The sequence below is a fragment of the Carcharhinus amblyrhynchos genome, chromosome 19 (genome assembly GCF_965287045.1).
Source record: "Carcharhinus amblyrhynchos chromosome 19, sCarAmb.v2.hapA, whole genome shotgun sequence".
Taxonomy (NCBI): Eukaryota; Metazoa; Chordata; class Chondrichthyes; order Carcharhiniformes; family Carcharhinidae; genus Carcharhinus; species Carcharhinus amblyrhynchos.
The window spans coordinates 425,688-446,156 of NC_137342.1; the positions used below are offsets into that span (position 1 = coordinate 425,688).

Genomic DNA, 20,469 nt, shown 5'->3' on the forward strand with positions numbered 1-20,469 from the left:
TTCCTTGCTGCCTGTACATTTCATACAACTCTCTCTTCCTCTTAATCAGCGTTACAATCTCACGATGGCCGGGATAAACGCCGGGATTTACTTTTCACCACTTTCACAGCTGCCCTGCCACCTTCAGCAGTTTCTGCACATATACATAGAATTGTGTCTTTCATTTGATATTGTCTCTTTCCACACTACCATCTGCCACTTGTCCATCCACTCCAACAGCCCTCGGCTTCCTGAAGTCCGTCACTACGCTCATCATGTCACACCTTCCAATACTTTGTCACCTACCAACTTTGAATTTGTGCCCTGCGCACCCAAGTCTAGATCATTATTATAGATCAGGAAAAGTATCATTCTAATACTGACTGACCTCTAAGGAACATCTATATTCCTCCATTCTAAAGTACAAGCATTGACGAATACCTAGTTTCAGACAAACTCTATATGACGCTTTCACTGACTAGAAGGGGTAAAGACAGTCAGGACCACTGTGTCGACTTCACTTTGTGTGATGCAAAATGAGGCTCACTTTGTTTGCTTCCTTCAACACTGCACAAGTGTTCATTATTTTTATTACTTTACTTCACTGGATTTTTATTGTATTGAAGGATCTTGCTCCATTCAATGTGCACTGTAAGTTTGAGGATTAAGCTGGCGACACTTAACAGTGGTGCTCTGCATTCAGTTTCACCATCAGCTGAAGGTTTTACCCTCAGCTCCTGGCCACTGACTTCATTTGTTAACATTAATTAGCCATTGACACAAACTTCCACGTTATTATAGAAAATCCCTGGAAAATTACAGCAATGTAGTTCCACTAACCCATTGCAAACCCATCATCGGTAAAAGCAGCTCCAACTTTATTCTTCTTATTCAACTTCTCTTTACAGCTTATCGAGTGGTCAACGAAGTTCAGTGTCTGAAAGGAACCATCTACAACTATTAGTCATCAAAAAAAACAATTGAAATTAATGCTACAAATAATTAATTGCCTATAATTAGGGACTTCAAACATCTACAAAATGGGCCAAATGAAGGGTTCAATATCAGTCATAAGTGCAATTTAGTTATAAAAATCTTGTTTGCCGATTTTATGTCAGCCAGCCCCAATATAAATTCTGAGCTTGGCATTTACGTAGAACATATAACATAGAACATTACAGCGCAGAACAGCCCTTCGGCCCACGATGTTGCACCGACCAGTTAAAAAACAATGATAACTGATTGTGTACTGGCTTCACACTGCAATTATGCTGTCAATGGTGGTAATTATACAGCAGTTTCACATTTCTTTGTGCTAGAGAAACTCCTGGTCATCAACTAAGGACTTCACATACCAAAGTGCCGCACCTTTTATTATTTAACTATAAATAAAATCAAACTATCATAGGATCCCTTAAGTATAGAATCCCTACAGTACAGAGAAAGAGGAGAAGGCTGGCTAGAGTGAATGTTGGACCCTTAGAGGATGAGAGGGGGATTTAGTGGTGGGAGATGAGGAAATGGCTGAGGACATAAATAAGTTTTTTGCCTCGGTCTTCAAGGAGGAGGACGTGAATAGTTTGCCGGATATTAAAGATAGAGGGATGGTAGGAGTTGAGGGCTTGAATGCAATTACTGTCACGAGAGAGGTAATGCTTGGTCGACTGGCGGGACTGATGGTGGACAAGTTTCCAGGACCGGATGGAATGCATCCCAGGATTCTGAAGGAAATGGCAGAGGTGATAGTGGATGCCTTAGTGATTATTTACCAAACTTCGCTGGATTCCGGGGAAGTGCCGGAAGATTGGAAAACGGCTAATGTTATGCCGCTGTTTAAAAAAGGTAGCAGGCAAAAGGCAGGGAATTATAGGCCGGTTAGTTTAACGTCTGTTGTTGGAAAAATGCTTGAATCCGTCAAAGAAGAAATAGCGAGGCACCTGGAAAGGAATGGTTTGATAGAGAAGACGCAGCACGGATTCATTAAAGGGAAGTCACATTTGACGGATTTATTGGATTTCTATGAGGATGTGACTAGTACGGTAGACAGAGGGGAACCAGTTTTGGCTGCTGCACTTGCGCAAGGATATTTTGGCCTCGGAGGGAGTGCAGAGGAGGTTCACTAGACTGATACTGGAGATGAGGGGGTTAGACTATGAGGAGAGACTAAATAGACTGCGTTTGTACTCAGAGTTTAGAAGGATGAGGGGGGATCTTATAGAGATGTATAAGATAACGAAAGGGATGGATAGGATAGAGGTAGAGAGATTCTTCCGGCTCAGAAAGGACAGCAGGACTAGAGGGCACAGCCTCAACTTAAGGGGGGGGAGCAGTTTAGAACAGAGTTGAGGAGGAACTTCTTCACTCAAAGGGTGGTGAATCTCTGGAATTCTCTGCCCGTTGAAGTGGTGGAGGCTACCTCGCTAAATATATTTAAGACACGGGTAGATAGGTTTTTGACAGGCAAGGGAATTAAGGGAAAAGGCGGGAAAGTGGAACTGAGCCACTTCAGATCAGCCATGATCTTACTGAATGGCGGGGCAGGCTCGAAGGGCTAGACAGCCTACTCCTGCTCCTACTTCTTATGTTCTTATGAGCCGGAAATCAAACTCAGGTCCCTGGAGCTGTGAAGCAGCAGTGCTAACCACTGTGCTACCATGCTGCCCATAGGAGGCAGCCATTCAGCCCAGAGTCAGTATTGACCACAATCCCACGCAGACCCTATTCCCATAATCTCATGCCTTTACCCTGCTACCTCTCCCCGGGTTGAAATGGTCGCTACGAGAGGACACAGATTTAAGGTGCAGGGAAGCAAGTACAGAGGTGATGTTAGGGGTAAGTTTTTCACTCAGAGGGTGGTGAGTGAATGGAATCGGCTGCCGTCAGTGGTGGTAGAGGCGAACTCGCTGGAGTCTTTTAAAAGGCTTCTGGACGAGTATATGGGATTTAAATGGGATTGGGGGTTATAGCTAGGTTTATGGATTGGTAGGTATTGATGTGGTCGGCGCAACTTGTGGGCCGAAGGGCCTGTTTGTGCTGTAGTGTTCTATGTTCTAACACCAGGTTAAAGTCCAACAGGTATATTTGGTAGCAAAATCCACTAGCTTTCAGAGCCCTGCCCCTTCATCAGGCGAGTGGGATTTCAGTTCACAAACAGGGCATATAAAGACACAAACTCAATTTACAAAATAATGGTTGGAATGCGAGTCTTTACAGGTAATCAAGTCTTAAAGGTACAGACAGACAATATGAGTGGAGGGAAGGATACGCACAGGTTAAGGAGATGTGTATTGTCTCCAGCCAGGATACATTTTGCCAAAATGAACATCTCGCCAAGGCCATCCCCAAACGCCCACTTCTTGCCTTCAAACAACCGCACATCATCAAACAGACCATTCTCCGCAGTAAACTACCCAGCCTTCAGGAGAACAGTGGCCACAACACCACACAACCCTGCCACAGCAACCTCTGCAAGACGTGCCAGATGATTGACATGGATGCCATCATCTCACGTGAGAACACCATCCACCAAGTACACGGTGATACACTTGCAACTCGACCAACGTTGTCTACCTGACAGGCTACAGAAAGGAAGTCCCGAAGCATGGTACATTGGGGAGGCCATGCAGTTGTTATGACAATGAATGAATGAACACTGCTCAACAATCACCAGGCAAAACTGTTCTCTTCCTGTTGAGGAACACTTCAGCGGTCACGGGCATTCGGCCTCTGATCTTCAGGTAAGCGTTCTCCAAGGTGGCCTTCATGACACACGACAGCGCAGAGTCACTGAGCAGAGACTGATAGCCAAGTTCCTCATATGAGGACGGCCTCAAGCGGGATCTTGGGTTCATGTCACACTATCTGTAACCCTCATGACTCGCCTGGGCTTGCAAAATCTCACTAACTGTCCTGGCTTGAGACAATACACATCTCTTTAACCTGTGCTTAGCCTTCTCTCCACTCACATTGTCTGTACCTTTAAGACTCGATTACCTGTAAAGACTCGCATTCCAACCATTATTTTGTAAATTGAGTTCGTATCTTCATATGCCCTGTTTGTGAACTGAAATCCCACTCACCTGAAGGAGCAGCGCTCCGAAAGCTAGTGGCTTGTACTACCAAATAAACCTGTTGGACTTTAACCTGGTGTTGAGAGACTTCTTACTGTGTTTACCCCAGTCCAACGCCGGCATCTCCACGTCAGGAGAGAACAGAACGTTTCGAGTCTGGATGACCTTTTGTCAGAGCTAAACAGCTTCAATCTCCTCAATTACACCTCATCAGGGATTAGTCTGGTCAACTTTTGCTGCTCTTCCTCCAAGGAAAATAGATCTTTCCTTAGCAAGGGGAACAAAACTGTACACAATACTCCAGATGTGGTATCACCATGGCTCTCTATAACTTTCAAATATTTGTTCCAGCCTTAAATATATTCAAAGATGGTGCATCCACAACCTTCTGGGATAGAGAATTTCAGAGATTTACAGCCTTTGAAGAAAATATCTCAGTCCGTGCCCCATGAAAGAAAACAAATTGTCACTTATATTAATCCCTTGGTTACCATCTATTTCTGATGCATAATTTCCACCATAAAAGACAGATAGAAAATTTTTATTTCTGCCATCTCTTAATTTCCCATGATAATTTTTCCGATCTCTGCCCCTATGGGACCAGTATTTCCTTAAGCTACTCTCTCCCTTTGATATATTGTAAAATCTCTCAATCTGGTTTTATATTCCTGGTTAGTTTATTCATGTATTTTATATTTCACACCCATTAATTTTTTTGCTTATCCTTCAACCATTTCCACAGCATTCCCAATCCCTAAGCTTACAACTAATCTTCACAACATCATAACTCCTCCTTTAATCAAATACTATTCTTAGCTGCCCAGGTAAGCCGGGGCTGGAGCTTGCTAGCTGAGTTTCTATTTTTTCTATTAAGGTGCATTCTTGTATAACCCCACCCTTTAAACTTGTTCCACCTGAAATCTATTCAGTCATAACTCCCCACATAAGGGACATGAAATATATCAGAAAATGCATGTGTAATCCCCACAACTTGCCTAGACTTGCAAAATCTCACTAACCATCCTGGCTGGATACAATACACATCTCTTTAACCTGTGCTTAACCCTCTCTCCACTCACATTGTCTCTATCTTTAAGACTTGATTACCTGTAAAGACTCGCATTCCAATCATTATTTTGTAAAGTGAGTTTGTGTCTTTATATGCCCTCTGTGAATAGAACTCCCACTCACCTGACGAAGGAGCAGCAAGCGCTCTGAAAGCTAGTGGCTTTTGCTACCAAATAAACCTATTGGACTTTAACCTGGTGTTGAGAGACTTCTTATTGTGTTTCCCCCAGTCCAACACTGGCATCTTCACATCATATCGCAAAACATACAGGTCTACTTACCAATGGTGGCACAATGATGTAGAAGTTACGCAGGTGCATATTTTTAGAGTTTCGGAATTCAGGAGAAAATACATCCACAAGCATCTTGAAATACTCCGTCCCTTCAGCAGAGTTTCTCGTGAGATCAGTAAGAACAGCATCCAACTGTCTAACATTGAACAAAAAGCAGAAAGCTAAAATAAAATCTCACTGCAAACACTAAAATCTATTATTAAATGGTTAGCAACATATCCCAGCTCCACGAGGAAGTAGCTTGGACGGCAATATAAACTCAGAAACAAAGCTGGTAAGGAAGTGGTTTTGAGTTCTTTTTTCTCCAGTTCTAAAAATGTTCTTCATGTTGTCCCCGGTAAATCACCTTTAATGATGTCCTCTGGTTAGTGGCCCCTTTATCACTGAAAATAAACTCTCTATTTGTTCTAACAAAATCCTGCAGGATTTTAAATATCTCTATCAAATTTCCTCTTAGCCTTCTCTGCTCTCAGAGGGTAGTACACCAGCTTCTCCAGTCTATCCACCTAACTGTAATCTCTCATTCCAGGAACCATTCTAGTAAATCTCTTCCTTTCACTCGCTAAAGCTTCCACATCCTTCTGCAAATTTTTGCCCCGAATTGACCAAAAGATTCCAGCTGGGATGATTGGAAAACAAGGAAGCAAATGTGTGATTTTGATTAACTTGAATCACACAGAAGCTACCCGTTTTGATAGTACCTCTCCAGGGTTAAGGTGTGAATTCAACTGTAGCCAATCACTGATGACGTTACCTGGCAGCTGTTTGAGTTTCCTCTGAAAGTCCTTCTTCTTTCACAAGCTCCTCAAAGTTCACAATATCCTCCAAATCTGGAACAAATCTGAAGCAGAGTTGAGTCAATGTAAGTTCAATGCTGGCTGTGCCAGGTTTGAACAGTATATATACTTTTGTATTTGATACCTTATTGCATTACTACAGCAATGTAGTCCACCAGATCGAATCATCCGAACATAACCCATTGCGTTTCCTAAAAGAAAAACCATTGAGTAGGAAAACAATGCACACACTCATCCTCCAAACATCAGATGCTCTCTTATAACAAGTGCAGATTATTCCACAATTTATATTTTCATCATACCACAGACACTTTTGATAATAACTAAACAACCAGTTTACTTTTCTCCCTATGAACTGTATTCATTGAAGGTATTAATTCTCTATAGGTATGTAGAATATTCATAACAGCATGAATCCAGATTATTTGACCCTACCACTTCATGCTGGTATTCATGTTCCACACAAACCTCCACTTTAACTCACCACATCAAACATATTTTTCTGTTCCTCGCTCCCTTTATCTAGCTAGCCAGGACAATCAAGCATCTATACTATTTGTAGGACCAGTGGGAGTGTGCGTGAAAGCAGACGAGTTGTTGAATGTTCTACTGGGTGCACTGACCGGGGTTTTAAAATTTCTATTTTTTCAGTTAAACTAACTGAAAGACAAACAGCAATTTCAGGTTGAGGTAAACAAAAACAAACTGGTTGATACCAGATGAAAGACAAAGCCATTTGAGCTCAGATCACCCAGTGTTCAGTGCAGGCAGTTGAAAACAAGTGCATAGGACAGTTGGACTGGGGATCAGGAAAAATAAGCTAGTTGTTGCTGCTTCAATTATTTTGGAGGAATTGATTGGCCAGCACTAACTATACACGGCAGAGAGCTGTTACGGAGGATCCAGATAAGACTGATGCAGGTGAATCCATGTCGTCAACAATGTCATGAGAGAGTCAAAAGACAAGACCCAACCATCAAACCGAAAACAAAATGAGCTCTAAGGTCATGGACTGAAATTGAGGAACTCAACGTTGAGTTCTGAAGGCTGACTATTTGATCCCACTGCTCTGGAATTGGGTTGCAGGTGAAGGTTTCCCAGACTGATTGTGAGCTGCATTTGGAATTCCTCTCTTTGGTCACACTTCTTTAGAGCTGAGCCTGTTTGAGAAAGAAGTGCTTTTCTTAAGCTTACCTTCACTGGAACTGTGCAGTAGACAGAAAACAAAAATGCCAACATGAAAACAAAGTGAAGACTTTGATATCTGGAGAAGAACCACTGGGAGTGTCAAAGCATATAATGATAAAATGTGCTCAGCATGACCTTGTTATAACAAACACCCTTTCTGCCAGAAGGACAAATTCAAAATCACATGGAGGCAGCCCCCATCAAAGCATTGGCACCTCCTGGATTATCTAACTGTTTAGATCAAAGCTGCTAGCCATGATGTGGAGATGCCGGTGTTGGACTGGGATGGGCACAGTAAGGAGTCTCACAACACCATGTTAAAGTCCAACAGACTTATTTGGAAGCACGAGCTTTCAGACCGAAGAGGTAGGTTTCACAAATATGCACATATAGACAAAGATGTAATTGCAAGCTAATGGGTGGAATGCGAGATTTTTCAGATAATCAAGTCTTTACAGACAGTACAAAAAGAGGACAATCACAGGTTAAAGAGACGTGAATTGTCTTAAGGCAGGGCAGTCAGTAGGATTTTGCAAGCCCAAACCAAACAGTGGGGGTTACATGTAGCGTAACAGGAACCCAAGATCCCAGTTGAGGCTGTCTTCATGCGTGCAGAACTTCTCTATCATGATGACATCAACAAGCTCCATCCCTCCATTAGACTCAGCATGGACTTCTCTCCAAAATCAGTTACATTTGTGCTACATGCATCTCCATCAAGGACAGTCAGCTCAGCACTTCATTCTACCGCATGTCCACGATTACCTGGCAATGCTCCACTTCTCCAGCTTCCACCCTGAACACATTGAAGAAGGCATCCCCTACAGATGAGCCCGCCATATACACAGGATCTGCTCAGAAGAGGAGAAATACAACAGATATCTACAGATGCTTAAAAACCTCTTAGGAACAGGATATGGCGCTCAACTCATCATTCAACAGTTCCGGCACATCAGTGAGAAACTGCACTGACCTCCTCAGATGACAAACACAGGACATGACCGATAGAGTACCCTTCGTTGTCCAGTACTCCCCTGAAGTGGAGAAACTACGATATTCTCTTCAGAGCCTTCAACATGTCGTCGATGAAGATGAACATCTCTCCAAGGCCACTCCCACTACTTGCCTACAAACAACTGCGCAACTTCAAATAGACCCTTCCTCCCAGCAAGCTACCCAGCCTTCAGGAGAAGGGCAATCACGACACCACACAATCCTGTCACGGCAACCTCTGCAGGATGTGCCAGATCATCGACATGGAGACAACCATCAGATGTGAAAACACCACCTACCAGGTACCGTGCGACTCGGCCAATGTTGTCTATCTCATACATGACAGAAAAGGATGTCCTGAGGCGTGGTACATCGGCGAGACCATGCAGACACCACGGCAACAGATGAACAGACACCATGCAACACTCACCAAGCAGATTTCCCATTTGGCCAGGGAACACTTCAGTCAAGGGCATTCAGCCTCCGATCTTTGGGTAAGCGTTCTCCAAGGGAGCATTCAAGACACACGACAATTCAGAATCGCCGAGCAGAAACTGATAGCCAAGCTCTGCATGCATGAGGATAGCCTCAACTAGGACATTGGGTTCACGTAAGCCCCACCATTTGACCTGGGCTTGTAAAATCCTACTCGCTGTCCTCGCACTGTCTGTACCTGTAAAGACTTGATAACCTGAAAAGACTTGCATTCCAACCATTATCTTGCAATTGTGTCTTTGTCTATATATGCCCTGTTTGTGAAATCTACCTCTCCACTTACCTGTTGAAAGAACAGCACTCTGAAAGCTCCTGATTCCAAATAAACCTGTTGGAGTTTAACCTGGTGTTCAGACTTCTTGCGAAATCAAAGGTCTCAATATCTTATCATTCGATCCATGCGAGAGACTAATGCCTGCTGCACACATCATCAACTTGTTCCATTAGTGACAAACTAAATTCAAGGCATCACAAGAGCCAAAAGGAAGAACATTGTCTCAGCTCTAAAAAAGTCTGAGAGGAATTCCAAGTACAGCTCACAATCACTCTGGAAAACCTTCACCCCCAACCCAATTCCACAGCAGTGGGATTACATACAGTTCGCTTTATTGACGCCTGTGTCCAGGCCAACATGTTCACATATAAAAGTGAACAGGGGGTTCAACAAAACAAAATGCCAAAATACGTGACCTTCAAACAACTCGCTCATTCCAGGTAAAGCTCCTCTGAAACACCATCAACATCTTTACATCCTTCCTTAAATAAGATCAAAACTGCACATAGTATTTGAGATGTGGTTTCTCCAATACCCTGTTTAACTGAAGCACAACATCCTTACTTTTATGTTCAATTCCTCTTGTAATTTAAGAACATAAGTAGTAGGAGCAGGAGTCGGCCATCTAGCCCTTCGAGCCTGCCCCGCCATTCAGCAAGATCATGGCTGATCTGAAGTGGCTCAGTTCCACTTTCCCCCATAACCCTTAATTCCCTTGCCTACCAAAAACCTATCTACCCGTGCCTTAAATATATTTAGTGAGGTAGCCTCCACCACTTCAACGGGCAGAGAGTTCCAGAGATTCACCACCCTTTGAGTGAAGAAGTTCCTCCTCAACTCCGTTCTAAACTGCCCCCCCCTTTATCTTGAGGCTGTGCCCTCTAGTCCTGTTGTCCTTTCTGAGCGGGAAGAATCTCTCTACCTCTACCCTATCCATCCCTTTCATTATCTTAAGAATAGCATTCCAATAGCACCTTAGTTACTTGCTGTACTTGCATTAAAATATCTAGTTCTCTCTACACCTCAGAATTCGGCAGCTGTTCTTCATTTAAGTGTACTCCGGTTTTTTTATTCTTGCATTGTAATTCCAATCTTACTTGCCTTGAAAAATTTTGTTCAGTCACTTACCTATCTGGCTAATGAGCTGCCTGAACTGATCAAGGTAACTGTGTCCCTCTGGAGTTAGCCCAAGTTTTCTGATGCCACGATTAAACTTGTCTGCACGGTCAAATGGATACTGTGAATGAAAGTAAGTTGGCTCATTGAAACACAAAAGTTGTGGCACAACAGAAGGTCTTTCAGCTCACATTTCTGGCAGCTAAAAAGACCTATCCAAGTTAATCCCATACTCAAACTTTTAGTCAATAGTCCTGTAGGTCACCAAGTATTGCTTTTATTGCAAGGCCTCTGCCTCAGACAGTCTCACACCTCACCAACCTCTGGATGGAAATAATTCTCATGTCCCCTCTAATCCGCCCACCAATTACTTGAAATTATCTGATCAGGCCATGACTGAATCGAGTTTGTTGTGCAACTCTTTGCTCTAAATTTCCCCCTTCCCATTTATTCCTCCTCCCATAGGAGTCAGACTGCTTGTAATGGATCAGAAAGTAAAACGGTTGGTATATTTTTCACTTAGATTCCTAACCTGATCATCTGGAATGTATGACTGAAACAGAACACATTCAAGGGCACTGAACACAAAATAAACTTCAATACTTTAGCAAATACACCTTTTGATCATTTTGGTCCTTTGTCTCCTTAAAAGATCGAATATCTTTGATAAGGCGAGATTTGATGTGCTCATCATACATGAACTGGCTGAAAATATAAAACTTTTTCCTCAGGAATTGGTAGGTGAAATTGACCTGGAACATAAATCACAAGGATACAGTTTGAGTGATCAATGTGTGAAAACTTCAAATGTTAAATTATAATCAGACACTCAGTGAAGCACTTGGACACTAACAGCACGCACTGAACAATATTTCTCTCTGGATCCAACTGTGGTTTTTTGTCGTATCCTGTGCCAGATAGACCATTCCACCCTGCCTGGTGCACACAAATCACCAGGAACAATACAGGCGTATGCAGACACCGCCTCCAACGTAACCAGCAGCCCCATCTAGTACTCATTATAGACACCATACACACACACACACACACAAATGGACACATCAATCCCCTACCCCAACCTGCACACACACCCACCCCAATGACAGAAAATTACAGCACAGGAACAGGCCCTTCGGCCCTCCAAGTCTGCACCGGCCATGCTGTCCGAACTAAAACACCCTACACTTCCGGGGACCATATCCCTCTATTCCTATCCTTTTCATGCACTTGTCAAGACGCTCCTTAAGAGTTACTCCCCCTTCCGCTTCCACAAGCTCCAGGTACCTGCTACTCTAAAAAAAAATCTATCCCATACGGTTATTTTAAACCTTGCCCCTTAAACCTATGCTCCCTAGTAATTGAATGCAGCACACACCAACCTCTCCCCAACTCCAACATGCATGCACACACCCACCCACCAACCCAACCCAATATACATGCACCCAACATCCCCACCCCCACCCCAACATGCACACACGCAGCCACCCCTCACCCCAACAAGCATGCACGCACCCACCCCCGAAACCCAATACCCGTGCACTCAGGCAATGCATTCCAACTAACCACTTGTGAGAAAGATTTTTCACAACACATTTGCTTTTTTTGCAAATCACTTTAAATCGGTGCCCTCTCGCTCTTGATTCTTTTACAAGCGACAACAGTTTCTCCCTATCTACTGTCTATGGCGCTTCTTGATTTTGAGCACCTCTACCAAATCTCCTCTTAGCCTCAAACCCAACCTCATTACTGAAGTTTATCATCTCTGGAACTACACTTGTAAACCTCTTCCGCACTCTCTCCAATGTGTTCACATCCGTCCTAGTGTGTCATTCAGAATTGTACACAATATTCCAGCTGAGATCTAACTAGTGTCTTGTATAAATTCAAGATAATCTTCTTGCTCTTGTATTCTATGCCCCTATTAATAAAGCCCTGTACACTATATGCTTTACTAACTGCTCCCTCCACACGTCCTCTCTTCCTGTACCCCTTTAACAATTTTATCCCTTATTTTATAAGGTCTCTTCATGTGCTTCCTACCAAAATGCATCACCTCACATGAACTGAATTTGTCAAAATGGGATTTGAGCACATGTACCCAGAGCCTGGGCCTCTGGATTGCCAGTCTTATGACATTACCATTTTGTAGATATAGCTACAGAAATAGTCGATGCATTTGTTTTAATTTTCTATAAAAATTCTTGGATTCTAGAAAACTACCAGAGGATTGGAAAACTGCCATTGTAAAATCCCTATTCAGAAAGGGAGGGAGGCAATAAGTAGTAATTATAGGCTGATTAATCTCACATTTATTATTGGAAAAGTGTTGGAATCAATTATTAAGGAAATAATAATAGCACACGTGGAAAATCATATTCTAATCAAAACAGTCAGTATGGCTTAACCATAGAACCACAGAACATTACAGCACAGAAACAGGCCTTTTGGCCCTTCTTGGCTGTTCTGAACCATTTTTCTGCCCAGTCCCACTGACCTGCACCATATCCCTCCACACCCCTCTCATCCATGTACCTGTCCAGGTTTTTCTTAAATGTTAAAAGTGAGCCCGCATTCACCACTTCATCTGGCAGCTCATTCCACACTCCCACCATTCTGTGAAGAAGCCCCGCCCCTAATATTCTCTTCAAACTTCTCCCCCTTCACCCTTAACCCGTGTCCTCTAGTTTTTTTTCTCTCCTTAGGCGAATTAATACAGGTTTATTACACAACTTAATAGATGTTTATAAGATAAGGGGGACTGATAGAGTGGACGTGCAAACTATTTCCTCAGGTGGATGTAGCTGTTACTAGGGGGCATAACTATAAGGTTCATGGTGGGAGATATAGGAGGGATGTCCGAGGTAGATTCTTTACTCAGAGAGTGGTTGGGGTGTGGAATGCACTGCCGGCTGTGATAGTGGAGTCGGATACTTTAGGAACTTTCAAGCACACCAGAACGATAGGTGGTGGGATGCCTTGATCTTGGGTTTGGACATAGCTCGGCACAACACTGAGGGCCGAAGGGCCTGCGCGGTGCTTTACTGTTCTATGTTTCTAGCTTCAGTGGAAAAAGCCTGCTTGCATTCACTCTATCTATACCCATCATAATCTTATACACCTCTATCAAATCTCCCCTCATTCTTCTACGCTCCAGGGAATAAAGTCCTAACCTATTCAACCTTTCTCTGTAACTCAGTTTCTCAAATCCCAGCAACATTTTTGTAAACTTTCTCTGCACTCTTTCAACCTTATTTATATCCTTCCTGTAATTAGGTGACCAAAACTGCACACAATACTCTAAATTCAGCCTCAGCGATGTCTTATACAACCTCACCATAACATTCCAACTCTTATACTTTGATTTATAAAGGCCAATGTACCAAAAGCACTCTTTACGACCGTATCTACCTGTGACGCCACTTTTAGGGAATTATGTATCTGTATTCCTAGATCCCTCTGTTCTACTGCACTCTTCAGTGTCCTATCATTTACCTTGTATGTTCCACCTTGGTTTGTCCTTCCAAAGTGCAAACCTCACATCAGCCCATTTTTCTAGCTGGTCCAAATCCTTCTGCAAGCTTTGAAGACCTTCCTCACTGTTCACTAAACCTCCAATCTTTGCATCATCAGCAAATTTGCTGATCCAATTTACCACATTACCATCCAGATCATTGATATAGATGACAAACAACAATGGACCCAACACTGATCCCTGTGGCACACCACTAGTCACAGGCCTCCACTCAGAAACGCAATCCTCCACTATCACTCCTGGCTTCTTCCATTGAGCCAATGTCTAATCCAATTTACTACCTCTCCATGTATACCTAGCGACTGAACCTTCCTAACTAACCTCCCATGCGGGACCTTGTCAAAGGCCTTACTGAAGTCCATGTAGACAACATCCACTGCCTTCCCGTCATCCACTTTCCTGGTAACCACCTCGAAAAACTGTAATAGATTGGTTAAACGTGACCTACAACACACAAAGCCATGTTGACTCTCCCTAATAAGTCCTTGTCTATCCAAATATTTGTAGACCCTATCTGTTAGTACTTCTTCCAATAATTTACCTACTACTGACGTCAAACTTACTGGCCTCTAATTTTGCGGATTACTCTTTGAGCCTTATTTTAGCAATGGAACAACATGAGCTATCCTCCAATCGTCCGGCACCTTACCCGTGGATACCGACATTTTAAATATATCTGCCAGGGCCCCTGCAATTTCAACACTAGTCTCCTTCAAGGTAGACAGAGGGGAACCGGTGGATGTGGTGTTTTTAGATTTTCAAAAGGCGTTTGATAAGGTGCCTCATAAAAAGGTTGCTACAGAAGGTTAGGGTCCACGGAGTTGAGGGTAAAGTGTTAGTGTGGATAGAGGATTGATTGTCTAATAGGAAGCAGAGAGTTGGTTATCAACGGCTGCTATTCTGATTGCAATTGGTGACTAGTGGAGTGCCACAGGGATCGGTGCTGGGGCCTCAGCTATTTACCATTTACATAGATGATCTGGAGGAGGGGGCTGAGTGTAGGGTGATGAAATTTGCTGATGACACGAAGATGACGGGAAAAGCAAATTGCGTGGAGGGTGTGGAAAGTCTGCAGAGGGATCTGGATAGGCTAAGCGAGTGGGCGAGGACCTGGCAGATGGAGTATAATGTTAGCAAGTGTGAGATTATCCACTTTGGCAGAAATAATAGTAGGAGGGATTACTATTTAAAGGGCGAAAAGCTGCAGCATGGTACAGTGCAGAGGGACCTGGGGGTCCTTGTGCACGAGTCACAAAAACCCAGTCTGCAGGTGCAGCAGGTGATCAAGAAGGCGAATGGAATGCTGGCCTTTATAGCGAGGGGGATAGAATATAAAAGTAGGGAGGTCTTGCTGCAACTGTACAGGGTACTGGTGAGGCTGCAGCTGGAGTAGTGTGTGCAGTTTTGGTCGCCGCACTTGCAAAAGGATATTTTGGCCTTGGAGGGAGTGCAGAGGAGGTTCACTAGGCTGATACCGGAGATGAGGGGGTTGGACTATGAAGAGAGACTAAATAGACTGGGTCTGTACTCGTTGGAGTTTAGAAGGACGAGGGAGGATCTTATAGAGACGTATAAGATAGGATAGCAGGACTAGAGGGCACAGCCTCAAGATAAGGGGGGGGGTGCAGTTTAGATTGGAGTTGAGGAGGAACTTCTTCACTCAAAGGGTGGTGAATCTCTGGAATTCTCTGCCCGTTGAAGTGGTGGAGGCTACCTCGCTAAATATATTTAAGTCACAGGTAGATAGGTTTTTGATAGACAAGGGAATTAAGGGTTATGGGGAGAGAGCGGGAAAGTGGAACTGACCCACTTCACATCAGCCATGATCTTACTGAATGGCGGGGCAGGCTCGAAGGGCTAGATGGCCTACTCCTGCTCCTATTTCTTATGTTCTTATGTAATATCCTGTCCGGTCCTGGGGATTTATCTACTCTGATTTGCCTCAAGACAGCAAGCACCTCCTCCCCTTTAATCTGTATAGGTTCCACGACCTCCCTACTTGTTTGCCTTATTTCCATAGATTCCATGCCAGTTTCCTTAGTAAATACAGATGCAAAAAAAAAACCCATTTAATATCTCCCCCATTTCTTTTGGTTCCATACATAACCGACCACTCTGATCTTCAAGAGGACCAATTTTATCCCTTACTATCCTTTTGTTCTTAATATACCTGTAGAAGCTCTTAGGATTATCCTTCACCTTGACTGCCAAAGCAACCTCATGTCTTCTTTTAGCCCTCCTGATTTCCTTCTTAAGTAATTTCTTGCACTTTTTATACTCCTTAAGCATCTTATTTGCTCTCTGTTGCTGATACATGTCATACATCTCTCTCTTCTTCATCAGAGTTCCAACATCCTTCAAGAACCAAGGTTCCTTATTCTTACTCACTTTGCTTTTAATCCTGACAGGAACATACAAACTCTGCCTCTCACTTACCAATCACATCCTCGCCAGAGAACAGCCTGTCCCAATCCACACATTTTAGATCCTTTCCCATTTCTTCAAATTTGGCCGTTTTCCAGTTTTGAACCTCAACCCGCAGACCAGATCTACCTTTATCCATGATCAAGCTGAAACTAATGTCGTTATGATCACTGGAACCAAAGTGTTCCCCTACACACACTCCCGTCACTTGTCCTAACTCATTTCCGCATAGGAGATCTAATATTGCATCCTCTCTATTTGGCACCTCTATGTATTGATTTATGGAAGAAAAATTGTTTCTAATATATTAGAATTTTTCAAGGATATATCAACCAGTAGATGTGTTGTACTAAGGCATCCAGAAGGTGTTCAACAAGGTACCTCACAAAAGGTTAAGTCATATGTTAGAAGTCCATAGTGTTGGAGGTTGTATACTGGCACGGATAGTGAATTGACTAATGGACAGGAAACAGCGAGTGGGGATAAGGGATTCTTTCTCAGGTTGGCAACCTGTAACCAGTGGGGTTCCACAGGGATCAGTGCTTGGACTGTAACTGTTTGCAACATATTTATGACTTGGAAGAAGGGGGCAAATGTACTTTGGCCAAATTTGCAGACAACACAAAAAGAGGTAGAAAGGCAAGTTGCAAGCAGGATATAAACAGTTGACAAAGAGATATTGATAGGTTAAGTGGGCAAAAGGTTGACAAATGGAGTGGAATGTGGGAAAATGTGAAGTTGTTCATTTTGGAAGGGAGAACAAAAAAAACAGAATATTGTTTAAATGGAGAAAAACTGCAGAAAGCTGCAACACAAAGGGACTTGGGGGTACTTGTGCACAAAAAACAAAGCACAGAAAGCTAGCACACAGGTGCTGCAGGTAATCAGGAAGGTTAATGGAACATTGGCACTTATTTCAAGAGAGTTGGGAGTATAAGAGTAAGGTGGTTTTGCTGCAACTGTACAAGGCACTGGTAAGACTACATCTAGAGTACTGAGAGCAGTTTTGGTCCCCTTATTCAAGGAATATAATTTAATTGGAGGCAGTTCAGGGAAGGTTAACTAGGATGATCCCTGCTATGGATAGACTGTCGTATGAGGAAAGGTTAAACAAGTTGGGATTCTGCTCATTGGAATTGAGAAGAATGAGAGGTAACCTCATTGAAACACATCAGATTCTGAAGAAGCTTGGCAGAGTGAATACTGAGAAGGTGTTTCCCCTCATGGAAGAGTCTAGGACCAAAGGGCATAGTCTCAGAAAAAGGAGTGCCAATTTAAAACTAAGGTGGGGAGGAATTTCTTCTCTCCAAGGGTTGAGTGTCTTTGGGACTCCTTACCACAGAGAGTCATGAGAGCAGTATCCTTGCACATATTTAAGGTGGGGGTACATCACGGTTTGTTTAGCTCAGTTGGCTGGGCAACTGAGTTATGATGCAGAGTTAAGGGTTCAATTCCCATACTGGCTAAAGTTATTCATGAAGTTCCTGCCTTTTCAGCCTTGCCCCTCTCCTAAAGTGCAGTGAACATCAAGTTAAATCACCACCAGTCAGCTCTCCCCCTTAAAGGGGGCAGCAGCTTATGGTTAGCTAGAAACATAGCAACTTTACCTTTTTTTTAAAAAGATAGATAACAATAATTGTACTAACTGGATGTAGGCTTGGTACTATGGAGAAGGGACAGTTGGAGATGCAGGTTTACAGAAGATAAAAAAAAGACTGATGAGGCTGTAATAAAAAATAAGCTACTAGAATTCTAGGTTTTATCACTAGAAGTATAGAATATAAAGGCCAAGAGGCAATGATGAACCTACATAAACTTTCAGTAACACCAAATTGTGCACATTCTTCCAGTACATTTCTTTTAAAAATTCACCCAAGCAGAAAGGACTTACTGTTGTGTTCATAATGCCTGTTCCATGCGTACGGATTGAGTTTGCAACATGCCTAATGTTGATTGTATTCAGATGTTTATTGTTGCTTGTGCGTTCTATGAAGATCTATAACATAGAATATGTTTGAATTTAATTCATTGCATTTTTTGGTGCATGAGACCTTTTCTCCAGAAGATTAAACCTTATCTAATACGCCACTTCAACTTATCTACCGTTTAAGTGGGTTTCAGACACCAGCGCCTTATAAGTAAATCCAAACACAACAATTGGGATGGTAAGGGGAATGGAATTCCTGCTGTGTACGGACTCTCTCTTGCAGCTGGCTGTTAGGTAGCTGATACAGCAGAGATATTGCTGGAACTGGTGCTGCTGGGCATTGAGTTAGATGAGATAACTGTGGGTCAGGTCCTTGGGAATAGTGATCAGAATGTCACCATGTTCAATACACTGCCACACAACAGACTTGTGAGCAAAGCTCATGGAATAGAAGGGACAGTAACAACATGGATATGGAATTGGCAAACTGACAAGAAACAGTAGTGGCTGATGAAGGTTTTCCAGCTGGAGGAAGCTTTATAGTGGTCTTCCCCAGGAATCAACATTGGGACCCTTCCTTTTCCTGATGTATATTAATGATTCAGACCTTGGTGTACAGAGCACGGTTTCAAAGTTTACAGAACTCAGAAGCATTGTAAACGTTGAGCAGGATAGGACAGAACTTCAAAAAGACAACTGGGGCAGATCAAATTCAATGCAGAGAAATGTGATGAGATTTGGTTTGGCAGAAAGAACATGGAGACGATATAAAATAGAGGATACAACTCTAAAGCGGGTACAGGAGTAGAGGGACCCGGGTATGTCATGAAGGTGGCAGGACATTAGGAAGATACCCAGAACCGTACTCAATGAAGCCTAGAATTAGACAGGGTGCAAAAAAAATTCACAACAATGATTCCAGGGATGAGGAACTTCAGCTAAGCACTAACACTGAAGAAACTGGGAAGGGATCTAGACAGAATAAATACGAAAAAACTTCCCACGTGGTGAAAGGATCAAGAACGAGAGGGCACAGATTTAAAGTAATAGGTAAATGTAGCAAAAGTGTTATGAGAAAAACTTTCGTGGCGTGAGGGCTTATAAGCCTCTACCTGTGAGTGTAGTGGAAGCAGGTTTGATTGAAGCATTTAAAAGGGAATTAGATTGATGATTATCTGAAAAGGAAGAACACACAGGGTTATGGGGAGAAGGCAGGAGAATGGCACAGTGAGTTGGTCAGAAAGCTAGTCCAGGCACGATGGGCCAAATGGTCTCCTTCTGCATTATCACTATTCTGTGATAATCTATGCCTCGTACCAAAATGCCTCCAGTAAGTCACATCAATCCTATATGGCAGCATTCAATTTGGAAGTTATGAAATATATGGGAGGAAGTGGCAGGAAGTCAGCTGCTCACTGTAACTACAGTCAGTGAGCATTAATGTTTGGGACTGGCACATCATGTGCCAACACACGGTTTCACAGTTATCTTAGGAGTCACCTCAATTATAAGTTTGTTAGTGAACCAGATTTGGATTTGCTAAAAAATGTGTATGATTTTTCATTTTCATTGATAAATGTACCAAAAAAGATATGAATTGAGGCCATTTTTCTGGTCTGGTTTTGTACACTGCTTCAACTTGTGCATGAATGGAGTTTAGAAAAATCAGAAATATAATCAAGTTGACTTATAAACATTGAAAACACGGTGATTCTTATAATTAACATTTCTCCTAACAATGCATCAGCAAACGTCTATGCCATCAGCTCCTTAAAATGTACCTGATTGTTGAGATTGTATAGATATCTTGAAACAAATACATGGATATTTCGCATAATCTCAAGAACATCTAATCCCTGAAAACAATAAGAAATCATGTTAGGAATCACAGAATCCCTACCGTGCAGGAGCCCACACCAACAACTAACTCACCCAGACCCTATCCCCATAACACCACGACTTACCCTGCCAATTCTCCTGACATTAAGGGGCAATTGAGCACGACCAATCCATCTAACCCACACATCTTTGGACTGTGGGAGGAAACCAGCACACTCGGAGGAAACCCACACAGAACATGCAAATTCTACACAATCACCCGAGGCCAAAATTGAACCCAAGTCCTTGGAGTTTTGAGGCAGCAGTGCTGTGCCACCATGCCGCCCATCTTAGAATGATGCAATTACTTTCATTAGCTTTACTTTACTGGTAAATAGTTACATTGTAATAGAAACTCTAATCAAGCTATCAGCATGTAAAATTAAACATTGATAATGAGCTAAAAATAAATTAGATCTGGATGGTCCTGCCACA

General features: G+C 42.8%; 1 protein-coding gene across 3 annotated transcripts in view; it reads right to left on the minus strand.

Moving 5' to 3' along the window:
* Nucleotides 1-20,469, minus strand: part of washc4 (WASH complex subunit 4) — a 148,112-nt gene that overhangs the window by 25,978 nt on the left and 101,665 nt on the right. For all 3 annotated transcript variants that reach the window (XM_080207118.1, XM_080207120.1, XM_080207119.1), the window contains 8 exons: nucleotides 19,938-20,012; nucleotides 18,121-18,225; nucleotides 10,891-11,025; nucleotides 10,286-10,394; nucleotides 6,332-6,398; nucleotides 6,165-6,251; nucleotides 5,399-5,546; nucleotides 820-916 (listed from right to left, as the gene is read on the minus strand). In XM_080207118.1, coding sequence (XP_080063244.1) covers nucleotides 820-916; nucleotides 5,399-5,546; nucleotides 6,165-6,251; nucleotides 6,332-6,398; nucleotides 10,286-10,394; nucleotides 10,891-11,025; nucleotides 18,121-18,225; nucleotides 19,938-20,012 — 823 coding nt within the window. The remainder of the gene's footprint in view (nucleotides 1-819; nucleotides 917-5,398; nucleotides 5,547-6,164; nucleotides 6,252-6,331; nucleotides 6,399-10,285; nucleotides 10,395-10,890; nucleotides 11,026-18,120; nucleotides 18,226-19,937; nucleotides 20,013-20,469) is intronic.